Raw genomic sequence first — 12,866 nt, forward strand, 5'->3', positions numbered from 1 at the left:
TATCTATGCAGATATGTTGAATGACAGTGCTTACTAAAGCTTGCCTTGTTAAGCATAAAGTCTTTTTAAGTATATAGTTAAGTTGATAACTTATTTTCAGAAGTTTTCTGTGATACCTGGCATGGTTTTGTTTCTTTTAGATTATAATTGCATATTGCTCATTCTCAGACTTTTCCCCTAAATTTATTTAAACCCAAGTGTTAAATGAAAATTTGAAGCGGGGAAATGTTCGCTTGGGTTCATCTTTAATACTGCTGTTCCCCAAGCCCTAATATCATTTGAATGCTGTATGACCTAATGATAAGCATAAAAAGGAAAATTTTTACAAATCCATTCACTCATTAATGATATATTTTTTCCTAATTGTATATATTGATTACAGGTAGATGGCTTTCTACTTTTTTTTTTCTTATTTGAGAATATTGACCAAAGATAGAACAAAATTTCAAAAAACCAATTAAATTCTCTGGTTCTCTATTTCCTCGACTGTAAAATAAGTGTTAGACTCTCAAGCATCTTACAGCTCTAAAATTCTCAAACTTTTATGATTCTATGAACTATGATGAAGAGTGCAACACTAACTTGTAAGAATCATTACCTAAAGTGTCATTTTAAAGCCCTTATTTAAGAGTAAAAACCAAATTATGTTCCAAAGAAATTCAAGCAATTTGCAAACATAATGCTTAATTATTGGTGATTTGTATGATATGAATGAGACGATTTTTCACCAGAATGGAAACCTGAATGGGATTCTTCAGGCCACCAGAGGGCAACATAATCCATAGGAGTCCCAGAATGATTCGTCTGTCCTCTCTTCCTTAAGGGTCAGAGAAAGGAACAGACTATATTCTAAAAGCTAGACAAGGCTGTCTGTCATCAAGGAGATGGAAGGAACATTGATTGAATGCATTATGGCAATTAAAATGCAAAATGACACCATGAAAATTTTAAATTCACTTAAGAGCAAGTGGCTAATAGCTTACTGCAATTTCTCTATTTTCTAGTTTTGTTGTTTACAGATTTTTATTAGGGAATTTACTTCTAGGTGAGATTTTTAAAAAGAGTACAAGGGAGAGGCCAATGAATTTAATTAATGCAATGGTTTGAATGATACAAACCAATGGTGTGGCTCTGGCAAAGGAGGAAGATAGAGTGGTTTATCAATAAGTAGTAGAAGATCATTTACAATTGGTAGTCATTTGGGTGAGATTAAATTTGGATTACATTGAAGGAGGTGATAATGTCATTTTCTAAATATGAATGATGAGATGGAATTTAGCAGGCCACTGACTGGGAATTGAGTCCTTATGTGGATTCATAGTATTACTGGTTATCAAGTATTTTCTTTTTAAAAATTTTTCTTTATTCCATGCATTTACCACATTATCCAACATAATCACTGAAATATGCAGAAAGAGGATTGTCTATGAAATGAAACTTCTGTTCTAAAAGTCTTCCTGTGCATATTAAATATAATGTGATAACAGAATTATCCCTTTGATCTCTGTATCCCTGTCTGAATTTTCTTCCGTTCTCTTTTGCATTTTTTAAATGTTCACTGATTCAACTTTCTTCTTCCATTTTTTAACATGACTGTCACTACTCACAACTCTTCACCCCATACAAGCCCTCCCTTATACCAAATAATTATAATTGCACAAAACAAAATTCACACATTTGCTGTGTCTGAAAAAAAATGTTTCTCATTTTGCACTTCCAGTCCATCACCTCTAAGCCATGAGATAGGAAGCACAATCTGTCATCGAAACACTTTTTTTTTCAATGAAGGAGATGAATATGAACCGTTAGTAACCAAACTCAGTTTAGGAGGTAACCTTTTCTCAGTACCCTGTGTACGGAAGAGGAGGAAGGGTTTGTTTGTTTGATGATTCCTTTGGTGGTTTAACAGTTAATATTTGTTGATTAGAAAGAAGAGAGAAGCAGAGGGCCTATGATGGTCTCAAGAAAGGACACAAATTAGCATCAGCTGTAAGGTAAAGGTGAGGTATGGCTGGCTAATAATTTCTTTTTAAAAGTTAAGGTGCATTACCTGAAGGCAGTGCAAAGAATGGTTTTTAATCAGTTGTGAATGAAGAAAATTGTTCATGATTATATGACAAAGAGAACCATTTTGATGAGTTCTTTTATGGAACATTCTCCAGTGGGAATGGGAGTGAAGGGAATGATAGAACATTTCTATAAGGAGAAGGGACCTATTGAAATGATAAAGGTGAATGAATAAAATACAGATATGCTGCAATTATACATTGGAATATTCACATCTACTAGGCTAACAGTAAAAAACTAGAATATCAAGAAGCCCAGCTAGGAATTAACAGTTTATGAAACAGAGGCCTAAGTGGGAGTCATCTGTCCTGAGAAGTGAATGGGAGATGACTGACAAAGGCCTAGTGAGCATCTCTCTTCCTGAATGAGTAACCAAAAGTAGAATCACATCCAGCAGAGGTCAGCGAGGATCACTGATTTATGTATCTGCAGGAGGCAACATGAAATAAGGTAAGAAACAGTAGATTTGGAAACAAGATCATATGGTAGTACAGTGGCTGGCATGTAGTAGCCACTTAATAAATGTTTATTGGATTGGTAATTCTAATTCTGTCACTCATCAGCCATGTGACTTATGGTGAACCACAACTTCTTTAAATTCAGTAGCAATTATAGCAAATTGTAATTATTAATTACAGTTAGGAGGCCTCTAGGTGGCTCAGTGGATAGAGCATTGGTCAGGAAGTTAGGAAGACATAAGTTAAAATCTGATTCAGACACTTAGTAGTTGTGTGACCCTGGGCAAGTCACTTAACCTATGTTCGCCATATTATACTGGAGAAGAAAATGGCAAACCACTCCAGTCTCTTTGCCAAGAAAGTTCCATGGACTTTAGGGTCCATAGTTTTCCAAAGAGTTGTACATGACTGAAGAACTGAACAACAACAAGAATTTACAGAGTTGTAATGTCAACATTATATAATGTATTTAAAGATTACTTTTTGTGCCTTAAAGTTTTGTGTGTTCCTTGTTACTGTTATTATTACTAATATCGCTACTGATACAAAAGTATAATCAATACTCTATAGACTATAGAAGAAAGTCGAGACAGAGAGGATAAGAGAGAAGGAAGATAACTAGAATGAAAGGGAGAGAATAAAGAGGCATTGACCAAGAAAAGTCAATGGATGCAATTGCCACAAAAAAATTACAAAGTTCCAGCATGCTATCGAGGGGTGACTTTGTATAAATAAACTCAGAGATCAGATAACATTAAATAGCTATTTTATCATTTAACAAAAAGAATAATCTGGTTTTTAATTACTAAATAGAAATTTATGGCCTGGAACATAGCCTGTCTGTTAATTCTAAGTGAGGCTTATTGCCACATGCCTCTTACTTCATGTGCATTGTTAGAAAGAACTCCGAATTTGCAGTCAAAAGACATGGGTGCAAATTCTGACTCCAAATCCTGGGTCTGCTTCTTTCTTATTATTATGATTTGTGAATAAGTTAATTAGGGGCGGCTAGGTGGCGCAGTGGATAAAGCACCAGCCCTGGATTCAGGAGTACCTGAGTTCAAATCTGGCCTCAGACACTTAACACTTACTAGCTGTGTGACCCTGGGCAAGTCACTTAACCCCAATTGCCTCACTAAAAAAATAAAATAAAATAAAAATAATAAGTCAATTAACTAAGACACTTAACTTGGGTCATCCTTAGCATGATGAGGTGGGTCCAAGTGATCACAAAAGACCTCTTCAAAATCTTAATCCATTATCCGATAATTCTATGTATCCACAGATATCAGAGAATCTGTGACAATAGGATACATGATTTTATCTATCCCTAGATACCAGTGATAATAAGATGTACAAGTGAACTGAAATGAAAGATAGGAAAACTCCAAGAGATGTAAACAAAAGCTATCCCTTGAAATAAAGGAAAATAAGGTGACATATCAACTTTTTACAAACTTGTTACAAATAGGATACTTTAAGTTCATTTGCCAAAACAAATGGGAAGCTATTTGTTTATATAAGTGTGCTACATGTTATAACAGCATGAAGTAGCAGACAGAGTCAATATTGGAGTCTGGAAGACCTGCATTCAAGCTCCTTTTTTTTTTTTTTTTTGGTGGGGCAGTGAGGGTCACACAGCTATAAGTGTCAAGTGTCTGAAGCCGGCAGACCTGAACTCAGGTCCTCCTGAATCCAGGGCCCGTGCTTTATCCACTGCGCCACCTAGCTGCCCCTGCGTTCAAGTTCTACCAGGGACACATACTGGCTATAGGACCATAGGCAGATCACTTAATCTCTTAGTCCCTGCAGACTATTCTCTGGGACTAGAGGTTCCTAAGAATGTTTAAACTGTAGTAGGTGTTTCTTCATTGCAAGTTCCCTTTTTAATCTAGCTTCAAGTTATGTCTACAGGCTGACTGAACATTACTCCAGCAAAAGTAGCTGACCTTCTGTTCCCTGTACACAACATTCCATCTCTCATCTCCATGCTTTTGCATGGCTGGGGCTCCCTGAGACCTTTTTTAAGGGGGCCTCAAGGTCAAAAGTGTTTTTCACAATAATACTGAGACATTATAATTTCCAATATGGTGAATAATAATTGATATAACCCACAGAAGCTTTGGGTGCTAGGTAGTGGTATCTCCAGTCATTCTTAAGAGTGGAAGTAGTTCTGAGACAAAACAAAAAGTTTAGCATCTGGTCTAGCCCGTCTTCCGCCACAGGCAGGGCTGTGCAGTCACTAGTGTCACTCTCTTCTCCAGAGCCATTTGGATCTAGTGTGTGTATATATATATATATATATATCTCCAGTCATCTTGAGATATAGAGATAGAGATGATAGAGATAAAGACAGAGATAGAGATAGAGATATCTCAGGATGACTGGCGATGGCCATGGATGTTTGAGGTAATCAAAGTTAAGTGTCTTGCCCAACGTCACACAGATGGTAACTGTCAAGTTTCTGAGGCCAGATTAATGAAAATTAGTGGGTAAATAGAACTTAATATAGTCAAATTCAAATTCCAGAAACTTTGTAGTAAAATATATTACAATGGAAAGAGCAATGGATTTAAAACCAGAAGATGCAGGTTCAAATCCCACTTCTGATACTTATTACACCTAGGTGAACTTGAGAGAAGTTATATTACCTTCCTGGTCCACTTAACTCATCAGCAAAAGAAGGGGGTACAACTCAATGGCCTCTGGCATCCCTTACAGCTTTAAATCTGTAATTCTGTAATCTGTTTTGTGAAATAAGATCAATCTGATCTATAGCTCTATGAATTTCCTTCAAGACAAAATACTAAATAAAGTTTAACTTTTAAAAAAGAGTAAGCTGGGACAGTGATAATAAAAAAAAACATCAAATATACAAGTACTTGGGTTTTCTAAGGTTGGTTGATTTCTCTCCAAAAAATAACGTAGAATGACCATTTTCTAATTTATCTCACCTGAACATCAACAAAACCCTATTATTTTCTAACATATTCTTAAATGTTAGAAAAATTAGTAGATTTTTTGTAGACTTTTTATATTTCACAGATTTTTCTATAAAATTAGAAGTTTTGTAAAGTGACAATAATTGTTGTTTTTCATGTCAGTCTCTATATACACACACATAGATAGACAGGTAGATAGATAGATAGATAGACAGGTAGATAGATAGATAGATAGATAGATAGATAGATAGATAGATAGATAGATAGATAGGAAGAAAGATAGATATTCTTATTGGTTTATTACACTCCTTTGAGCCAAAGGCAAAAAGATCAAATACTTACACTTTAAACATCCCTTCATTATGACTTGTCTTGAGATATCTTTGGCTTTAAAAATAGATATTCTAAGATTATTGTCGCATTTCTACTTTTTTTTTCTTTTTCTGTATAGTAAGATCACTTTTCCAAAAAAAATTATATTTTAATAAACACAAATCATTGGAAAGAACATGAACAATTCTAGATTTAGCATTTAGTTGGCCACTATAAGACCAAAACACCATTATTTATTTCTTTTTGTGATACCTTAAAGTTTCTAAAAATTGCATCCAAAAAGGCTATATCTTTTTTTTTTTTTTTTTGCGGGGCAATGAGGGTTAAGTGACTTGCCCAGGGTCACACAGCTAGTGAGTGTCAAGTGTCTTAAGCCGGATTTGAACTCAGGTACTCCTGAATCCAGGGCCAGTGCTTTATCCACTGCGCCACCTAGCCCCCAAGACTATACCTTTTATGAGAACATTTTCAAGTTTTTTGGTTTCACAGTTAAAAAGATCATCATTTCCTTGGAGAGTTCTCTCTTCTTCAAAGGTGGATTTCAGGTTTCAAAACTCCCAATCAACTTTCAATGGAAAACGTGTATTGATTATTTTGCAAATAACATGGATCAGTTTTTACTTCAAAATATCTAAATTCTACAAAATATGTTGTTGCCTATTGTAAAATTTCTAAAGAACATGTACAAATTAAGAAAAGGCTAGCTTATCCGAAGATAATTTATATAATATATAATCTTTTTTTTTTTTTTAAGTGAGGCAATTGGGGTTAAGTGACTTGCCCAGGGTCACACAGCTAGTAAGTGTTAAGTGTCTGAGGCCGGATTTGAACTCAGGTACTCCTGACTCCAGGGCCAGTGCTCTATCTACTGCACCACCTAGCTGCCCCCTTATAATATATAATCTTAAAGTCATTTATTTATTCAACAACTTATTAATCTCCTATTTATGTACAATCTTATTCCTACCCTGACATTTTATGATTCTTCAGTCATGAAGACAATAAAGGTAGAAGATATGATTCCTGACTTCAAAGTTCTTACAAAGACCTCACCTGGAAGTGGGAGGTGGGGGGGGGGGAATGGGTGGTGAAGGGATATAAAATAAACATACAAGAAACAAGTAAGAGCATATAAATAAATTAATTATAATTTTGTGCAAACTATCTAAATTACAAGGAACATGAAAAAAGTTCATGAGTTTCTTTAAAAGGCTTTTTGGAAATAAAAATTTAAAACTATACCTTGAAATGGTTAATGAAATTTATACAACTCTCAAGAAGGAAAAGGAGTAGGTGTTGCTTAGACTTTGTTCCAAATAGAATGAATTCAGACTGTTATCTTTATCTTCTTCCTATGATTAACCCTTTTCAGTGTTTAAGCTTTCAATAAATTGAGATGATATGATTAGAAACTCCTACTCATAGAATGTTAAGAGTCTAAAGGGATAAAACCCCTGTCCCCTCATTTTATTTTTATTTTTGTTTGTTTTTTGAGGGGCAATGAGGGTTAAGTGATTTGCCCAGGGTCACACAGCTAGTAAGTGTCAAGTGTCTGAGGTCGGATTTGAATTCAGGTCCTCCTGAATCCAGGGCTAGTGCTTTATCTACTGCGCCACCTAGCTGCCCCGCCTCACCTCATTTTAATAAATGAGAAAACAAGGTTAGGAAGATGCTGTGATTTTTCAAGGTCACGCAGATAGTTAGGGGCAAAGTCAAGACTTTAAGCTAAATTTTCTTGACTCCTAGTCACCTTCTTTGAGAAGAACCAAAAGCACTGCCCTTTAGAACATAGTTTTTCTTATTCTTTTAGAAAATGAAGTGAAAATTTACATGTCAGGTCCCAGATTTCAAGAATTAAATACTGTGCTTCATGTACAAAACAAAATAGAGGAATTGTTGCCCCCTGACCATCTGACATACTTGAAAGTATGCCAGTGCTTTTCTAGCTCTATTAATTAGGAGTCAATAGTGACTCTTTTTTTGTTAGCAATGAGATAATACTATTGAAGATTTCTAATCAGTCATAGTATATGCCTAAGAAGCATGATCCTCCACATTGTCTGGGGTACCCTCAAATGATTTATTTTAATAAATTTATTTTAATAAATTTGCTTTAGCAAATACCAAAAAATAGAAAATAGTGACAAAGACTTTCCTTGATCTCAAGAAATGTAATATCTCTGTTGTGTAGAAACTTACCTCCCTAAAAATAAACTTATTTAAAGATTAATCGAAATCAGGATTTGGGAAATAATCAGATTTTTTACATTCTATCAACATCTGGTTAGTACGTGCTCTCTTAAGTTTACATATAATATCAAAACAACTGTTCTTTTTGATCAGTTGAGTCAAATAATTGATCATTTCAGTATTTTAACATGCAGGAGTTTGTTTCTGCTTTTGCTAGTTAGACTGAATTGGTCAGTTAGTCCATTAAAAATCAATCCAGGAGCAGCTAGGTGGCGCAGTGGATAGAGAACCTGCCCTGGATTCAGGAGTATCTGAGTTCAAATCCAGCCTCAGATACTTGTGACCCTGGGCAAGTCACTTAACCCCCATTGCCCCACCAAAAAAAAAAAAACCCAAAACAAACAAACAAAAAAACCACACACACACAAACAAAACAAAATCAATCCAATAGACCCATTTTCACTCTACACTGATTATTTTCATGTCCACTGTCAGAATGCCCACCCCAAAAGAGATGTATCTTTGAACTGACTATATTATATAATTGGAAAAATCTACAGATGGAGCACAGAAAGAGCATCAGATTAGCAAATAGCTCTTTAAATTGATTTTGATTTAAAATCTTAAAAATGAACAAACAACAACAAAAAATACCTGGGAATTCTATGCATTAGCTCCCTCCAATTCCCAGGTATTTTAGCATCATGATTGTAAGCCATCATCACAGTTATTATACAAATTGAATTTGTGTTATGTTTTGTTTTGAAATTTTTAAGTACAGTTCCTACTTAGAATTAACCACTTCTCACTTCTTACCAGGCAATGCAGATAAAAACAAAAACCCTAACCTTTTGTACCCTAAATTATCACATTGTTAACCAGTCTACTTGGCATCACAAATACTTCTTTACTATTTTCTGTAGCATTTCACTAGCCTCATATTATTTTTCTATAAACTCCATTTTCTCCAAAACATTTCAACCAAATCCAGTTTCTCCAACATTAGATTCTGTATCATCAATTCATAAATCATCACAATGATTCCTAGAAACTGGACATTTTCCCTCCATCCCTATTTCTCTTATTTTCAACCTCTTCATTTTATATGCAGTTAATTGATATAGACTATTTAAGGACACTGGGATGTCGGTGTTAACCTATGAACTTTATCCTCAATAGCAAAGCAGATGAAGAAAAACCAAGGAAAAAAACAAATCTATTCCCTTCATTTTAGTTTCAGCCTTGTTAACCCCACACCCCCCCCCCATTCTCCTTTCTCCTATCTTATCCCAGTGCTTTTCTCTTGACAGAAGACTTGGGTTTGAATCTGGCTCTACCCTTGACTTAGCTATATGACCTTGGACAAATCACGTCCTTTCTGGCCTTTAACTTTCTCATCTTTAAAATAAGAGATTGTGGCTTTATGATCTCTAAGGTTACTACTTACAGCTCCAAATTCTAAGGGATATAGGAGCTGTTCTAAAGTAGATGAATAAATTAGTAGATAGATGGTATATCTAACTAAAACATATTTACATTTTCTTCAGTTTCACCAGGGGCATCACAACTTTTAAAAATGGAAACATATACACAATACTACAGGGGAATCTTAACAGCAAAGGGAAGAATAATGCCTATAAATAAGAATAATATAGTCAGATTGATTTCCCTTAGATATTTTAAAATATTGACACCTTTTGTTTATAAACAGAAGTGAAAAGTATATCACAAAAATTATCCTATATGATTTTCTTCATTCTCTTATATACATAATTTAGAAGAAAAAGAACATCATTATTTTGTTCACATACATGACAGGGATAGGGAGGGTTCCGACTTTTCAAAATGACTTAATCAAGAAGAGCTATTTCAGGGAATGATTGAGCCATAAGTGACCTTTGCCTTTTAACTTCTTTTTGTCTAGACCCTGCTGTGCGCCTGGCATTGTTCAAAAATAATGGAAATAAACAACCCCCTGTGAAGCCAGCAAAGAAAGCAGGCCATGCCAGACAAGGGTATTTTGAAGGTAGGGGTCAGTCACACCTATCAATTATGTTACAAACATAAAGATTAAAAATGGCTTTAAAATAAATAAAAAATTCTCAGTAGAGTACTGAAAATTGCATGTAGTTAAGAAATATTTCAATACAGTATTCAAGCTGTAATTGAGTAAAAGTAAAAAATAATACTCAACAAAAATTTTAAAACAACAACAAATGAATTGTCTTATTACAGAAGTGTATTTTGCATTTGTACTAGAGTTAAAGTGGCATATGTATGTGTGTATGTGTATTTACTTATGCATATGTGTATATATACATATATATGTATACCTGAAAACTTTATCCTTATAATGCATAAAGATTATTCTATTTCTTTTCTTTTTTTTGCCTATTTTGGTAGGACTGGCTGGTTAAAAGCTGAAATGAATATATGATATGAAATGAGCATACATTGTGTATAGATTTAATTATGTTCTATGAACTATCCACTGGGGTTTGAAATCTTTCAATGGATACACGAATATGCTTTCCTCACTTTCACTAGAAAAATCCCATGCATCCCCTCCTTGCATAATTTAATATCATCTCTCTCCCAGAGTCGGTGTGAAGATCAAATAAGATAATATTTGCACAGTGCCTGGCACAGAGTAGGCATTATGTAAATTAGCTATTATTATTATTTTTAAATACACATCAAAGTGTTTGGAAGAGAGACTACTCATTTTACTATTTGAAAAACAAAGGGATGGATTGCTGGTATTGAACTGAAGTGTTACTAAATATAACTAAAACAATGAAATAGATGTTTCACAACTATATCTATGAAAATCTACCTTTTCATAGTATTACCTGTCTTTTCTTAGAGGAGTGAACAAGTAGAGAAATTTAGAATAACATGAAATGTTTAGAATTTTAAATTAAGTTTTATGAATTATGTAAGAACTATTAATAAACATTTGAACTTTTTATTTTATAAATCTTTATTATTCCATAATACTACAATTGAGGTATTGTGCTAACATTTCTTGTGTATCTATTTCTTCATATGTTAATTTTTTTAAGTTACTGCTAATAAAACTTCAGCCACAAGAAAACTATCAAAGTTACTATCAAAGGGGCTAGATACGAAATGTGAATTTTTAAAATGTTTTTACTATGTGAATGAAAGTTTGTTTTTTTAGTAAACTCTTTAAATACTTTTTCAATAAAAATAAGGCTTGTAATTTTAAGCAAGCTTAATCTCCCTGCTGTATTCTCAGTGCTATAGTTTTATTTCTTTAAATGGGGGAGAGAGCGGAAATTCTAACTAAAATCAATAGCAACTCCACAGATGTTACCTGTTAAGTAGGAGGATTGTTACTTTGGAAAGGGGATGCCCTAGGAAGAGAGACAATTAGAGCATTTTTGCCCCCTTTAAACTGGAACATGTCTCAGTAGTAGATAGAAGAAGACCTTTCCAATATCTGAAATTTTGTTTGACTGTTTCCAAGGAATGTGCAGATTTGTTACAAATTAGAACAGTAGACATGCACATGTATGTGTTGTCTTTGGTGTGTGTATGTATGTGGAAAAATACACACATGTATATGGATCTGTGTATGTATGTGTATGGTAGAATTAGCCAAAATGATATTGGATAAGGTGACCCATATATGGAGGGAACATTTTCATGCATGCTTCATTATATAAGGCAACATATTTGTACTTGTATTCTTTCCCCATGTGAAATGTGTTTGGTTTACTTTTTTTTCAACCTCAAGTGCATCTGGCATTTCATTAATTTCACAGAGGAGCTTTTATGTACTTACCAAATTTTCAAGAGACTAACAGGCATTTGGAAAAAAAAATTGGAAGGAAAGAGCTTTGCAAAAACAGTTGTATTTGGAGGCTTGCTTTTTTTTTTGATTGGAAAAATGCAAATTAAATTAACAATTGGACATACTTCCTGAAGAAGTGAGGAAGGTCTGATTTAAGAGTAACACTTGCAACATCCATTTTAGCCATATATCCACTGGGGAAGGTAGTCTACAGAACAGTATGTGGAACAACATCTAGGTGCAATGGGAAACCAAGGATGGTTTGGCAGCACTAACTTAAAATTTCCTCAGTTTTGTTTAAATTAAGCCATAGTATTATTTGAATGCTGTCTTTCATAATTTCCATTTGGTTCAAGATGATTCTGTGTGAAAATTTTAAAAATCAAATATAATTTGTAATATTTAACATTCTTGAATCTATGATTTTTAAGATATTCTACATGATACTTCCTAGGGCGTATTGAAATGCTACAATGTTTATTTAAGTAATGATTTACTAATTTTCCCTTATACCTGTGTGTATATCAACAGCCAGATAGTTAAAAGAGAATCCATGGGTCTTGGAAAAAGAAATGTGCTTACTATGAGGGATAAATGATCTCTGTATCCATTAGTCTATCTTTAGTTATAGATTATGTTGATAAAAGCTGTCAAAAAACAATTCTTTACTTTTCCCAGCTGAGTGATCTAAGAATGAATAATCATCCCTTATGTTCTATATTCTGTAAAGCAGCCTGCTACTAAGAGAACGTTGTTATTCTTCCACTCTGCCCTCTTCATGAAATTTTGACAAATGAAAGAGCTACCTCCAGATGTAGGACACATGGTGTAGTACCAAAGCTGATGAATTAAGATTCTGGTACTTCATTAGTACAAACATGTACCATTTGTCAAGGTCTAGCAGACAGGGCCTGGCTGCCAGGTGTAGACCTTTGACCAGAAGAAAGCTGAGTAACCTGCTGACCTACACCTGCCTCCCAGGGTAGACTCATGCTTACACCAAGGTTTTGGTAAGCTCTTCCTATAAAAAGAGGCAGATAGCACAAGGGCCTTACT

At 34.2% G+C, this 12,866-nt stretch overlaps 1 protein-coding gene across 1 annotated transcript in view; it reads left to right on the forward strand.

Moving 5' to 3' along the window:
* LRRIQ1 (leucine rich repeats and IQ motif containing 1) overlaps positions 1–12,866 on the forward strand; it is a 264,352-nt gene that overhangs the window by 142,031 nt on the left and 109,455 nt on the right. The window contains exon 23 of the mRNA XM_043967714.1: positions 9,915–10,016. Within this exon, the coding sequence (XP_043823649.1) occupies positions 9,915–10,016 (102 nt within the window). The remainder of the gene's footprint in view (positions 1–9,914; positions 10,017–12,866) is intronic.

Source organism: Dromiciops gliroides, chromosome 5, assembly GCF_019393635.1.
Source record: "Dromiciops gliroides isolate mDroGli1 chromosome 5, mDroGli1.pri, whole genome shotgun sequence".
NCBI lineage: Eukaryota > Metazoa > Chordata > Mammalia > Microbiotheria > Microbiotheriidae > Dromiciops > Dromiciops gliroides.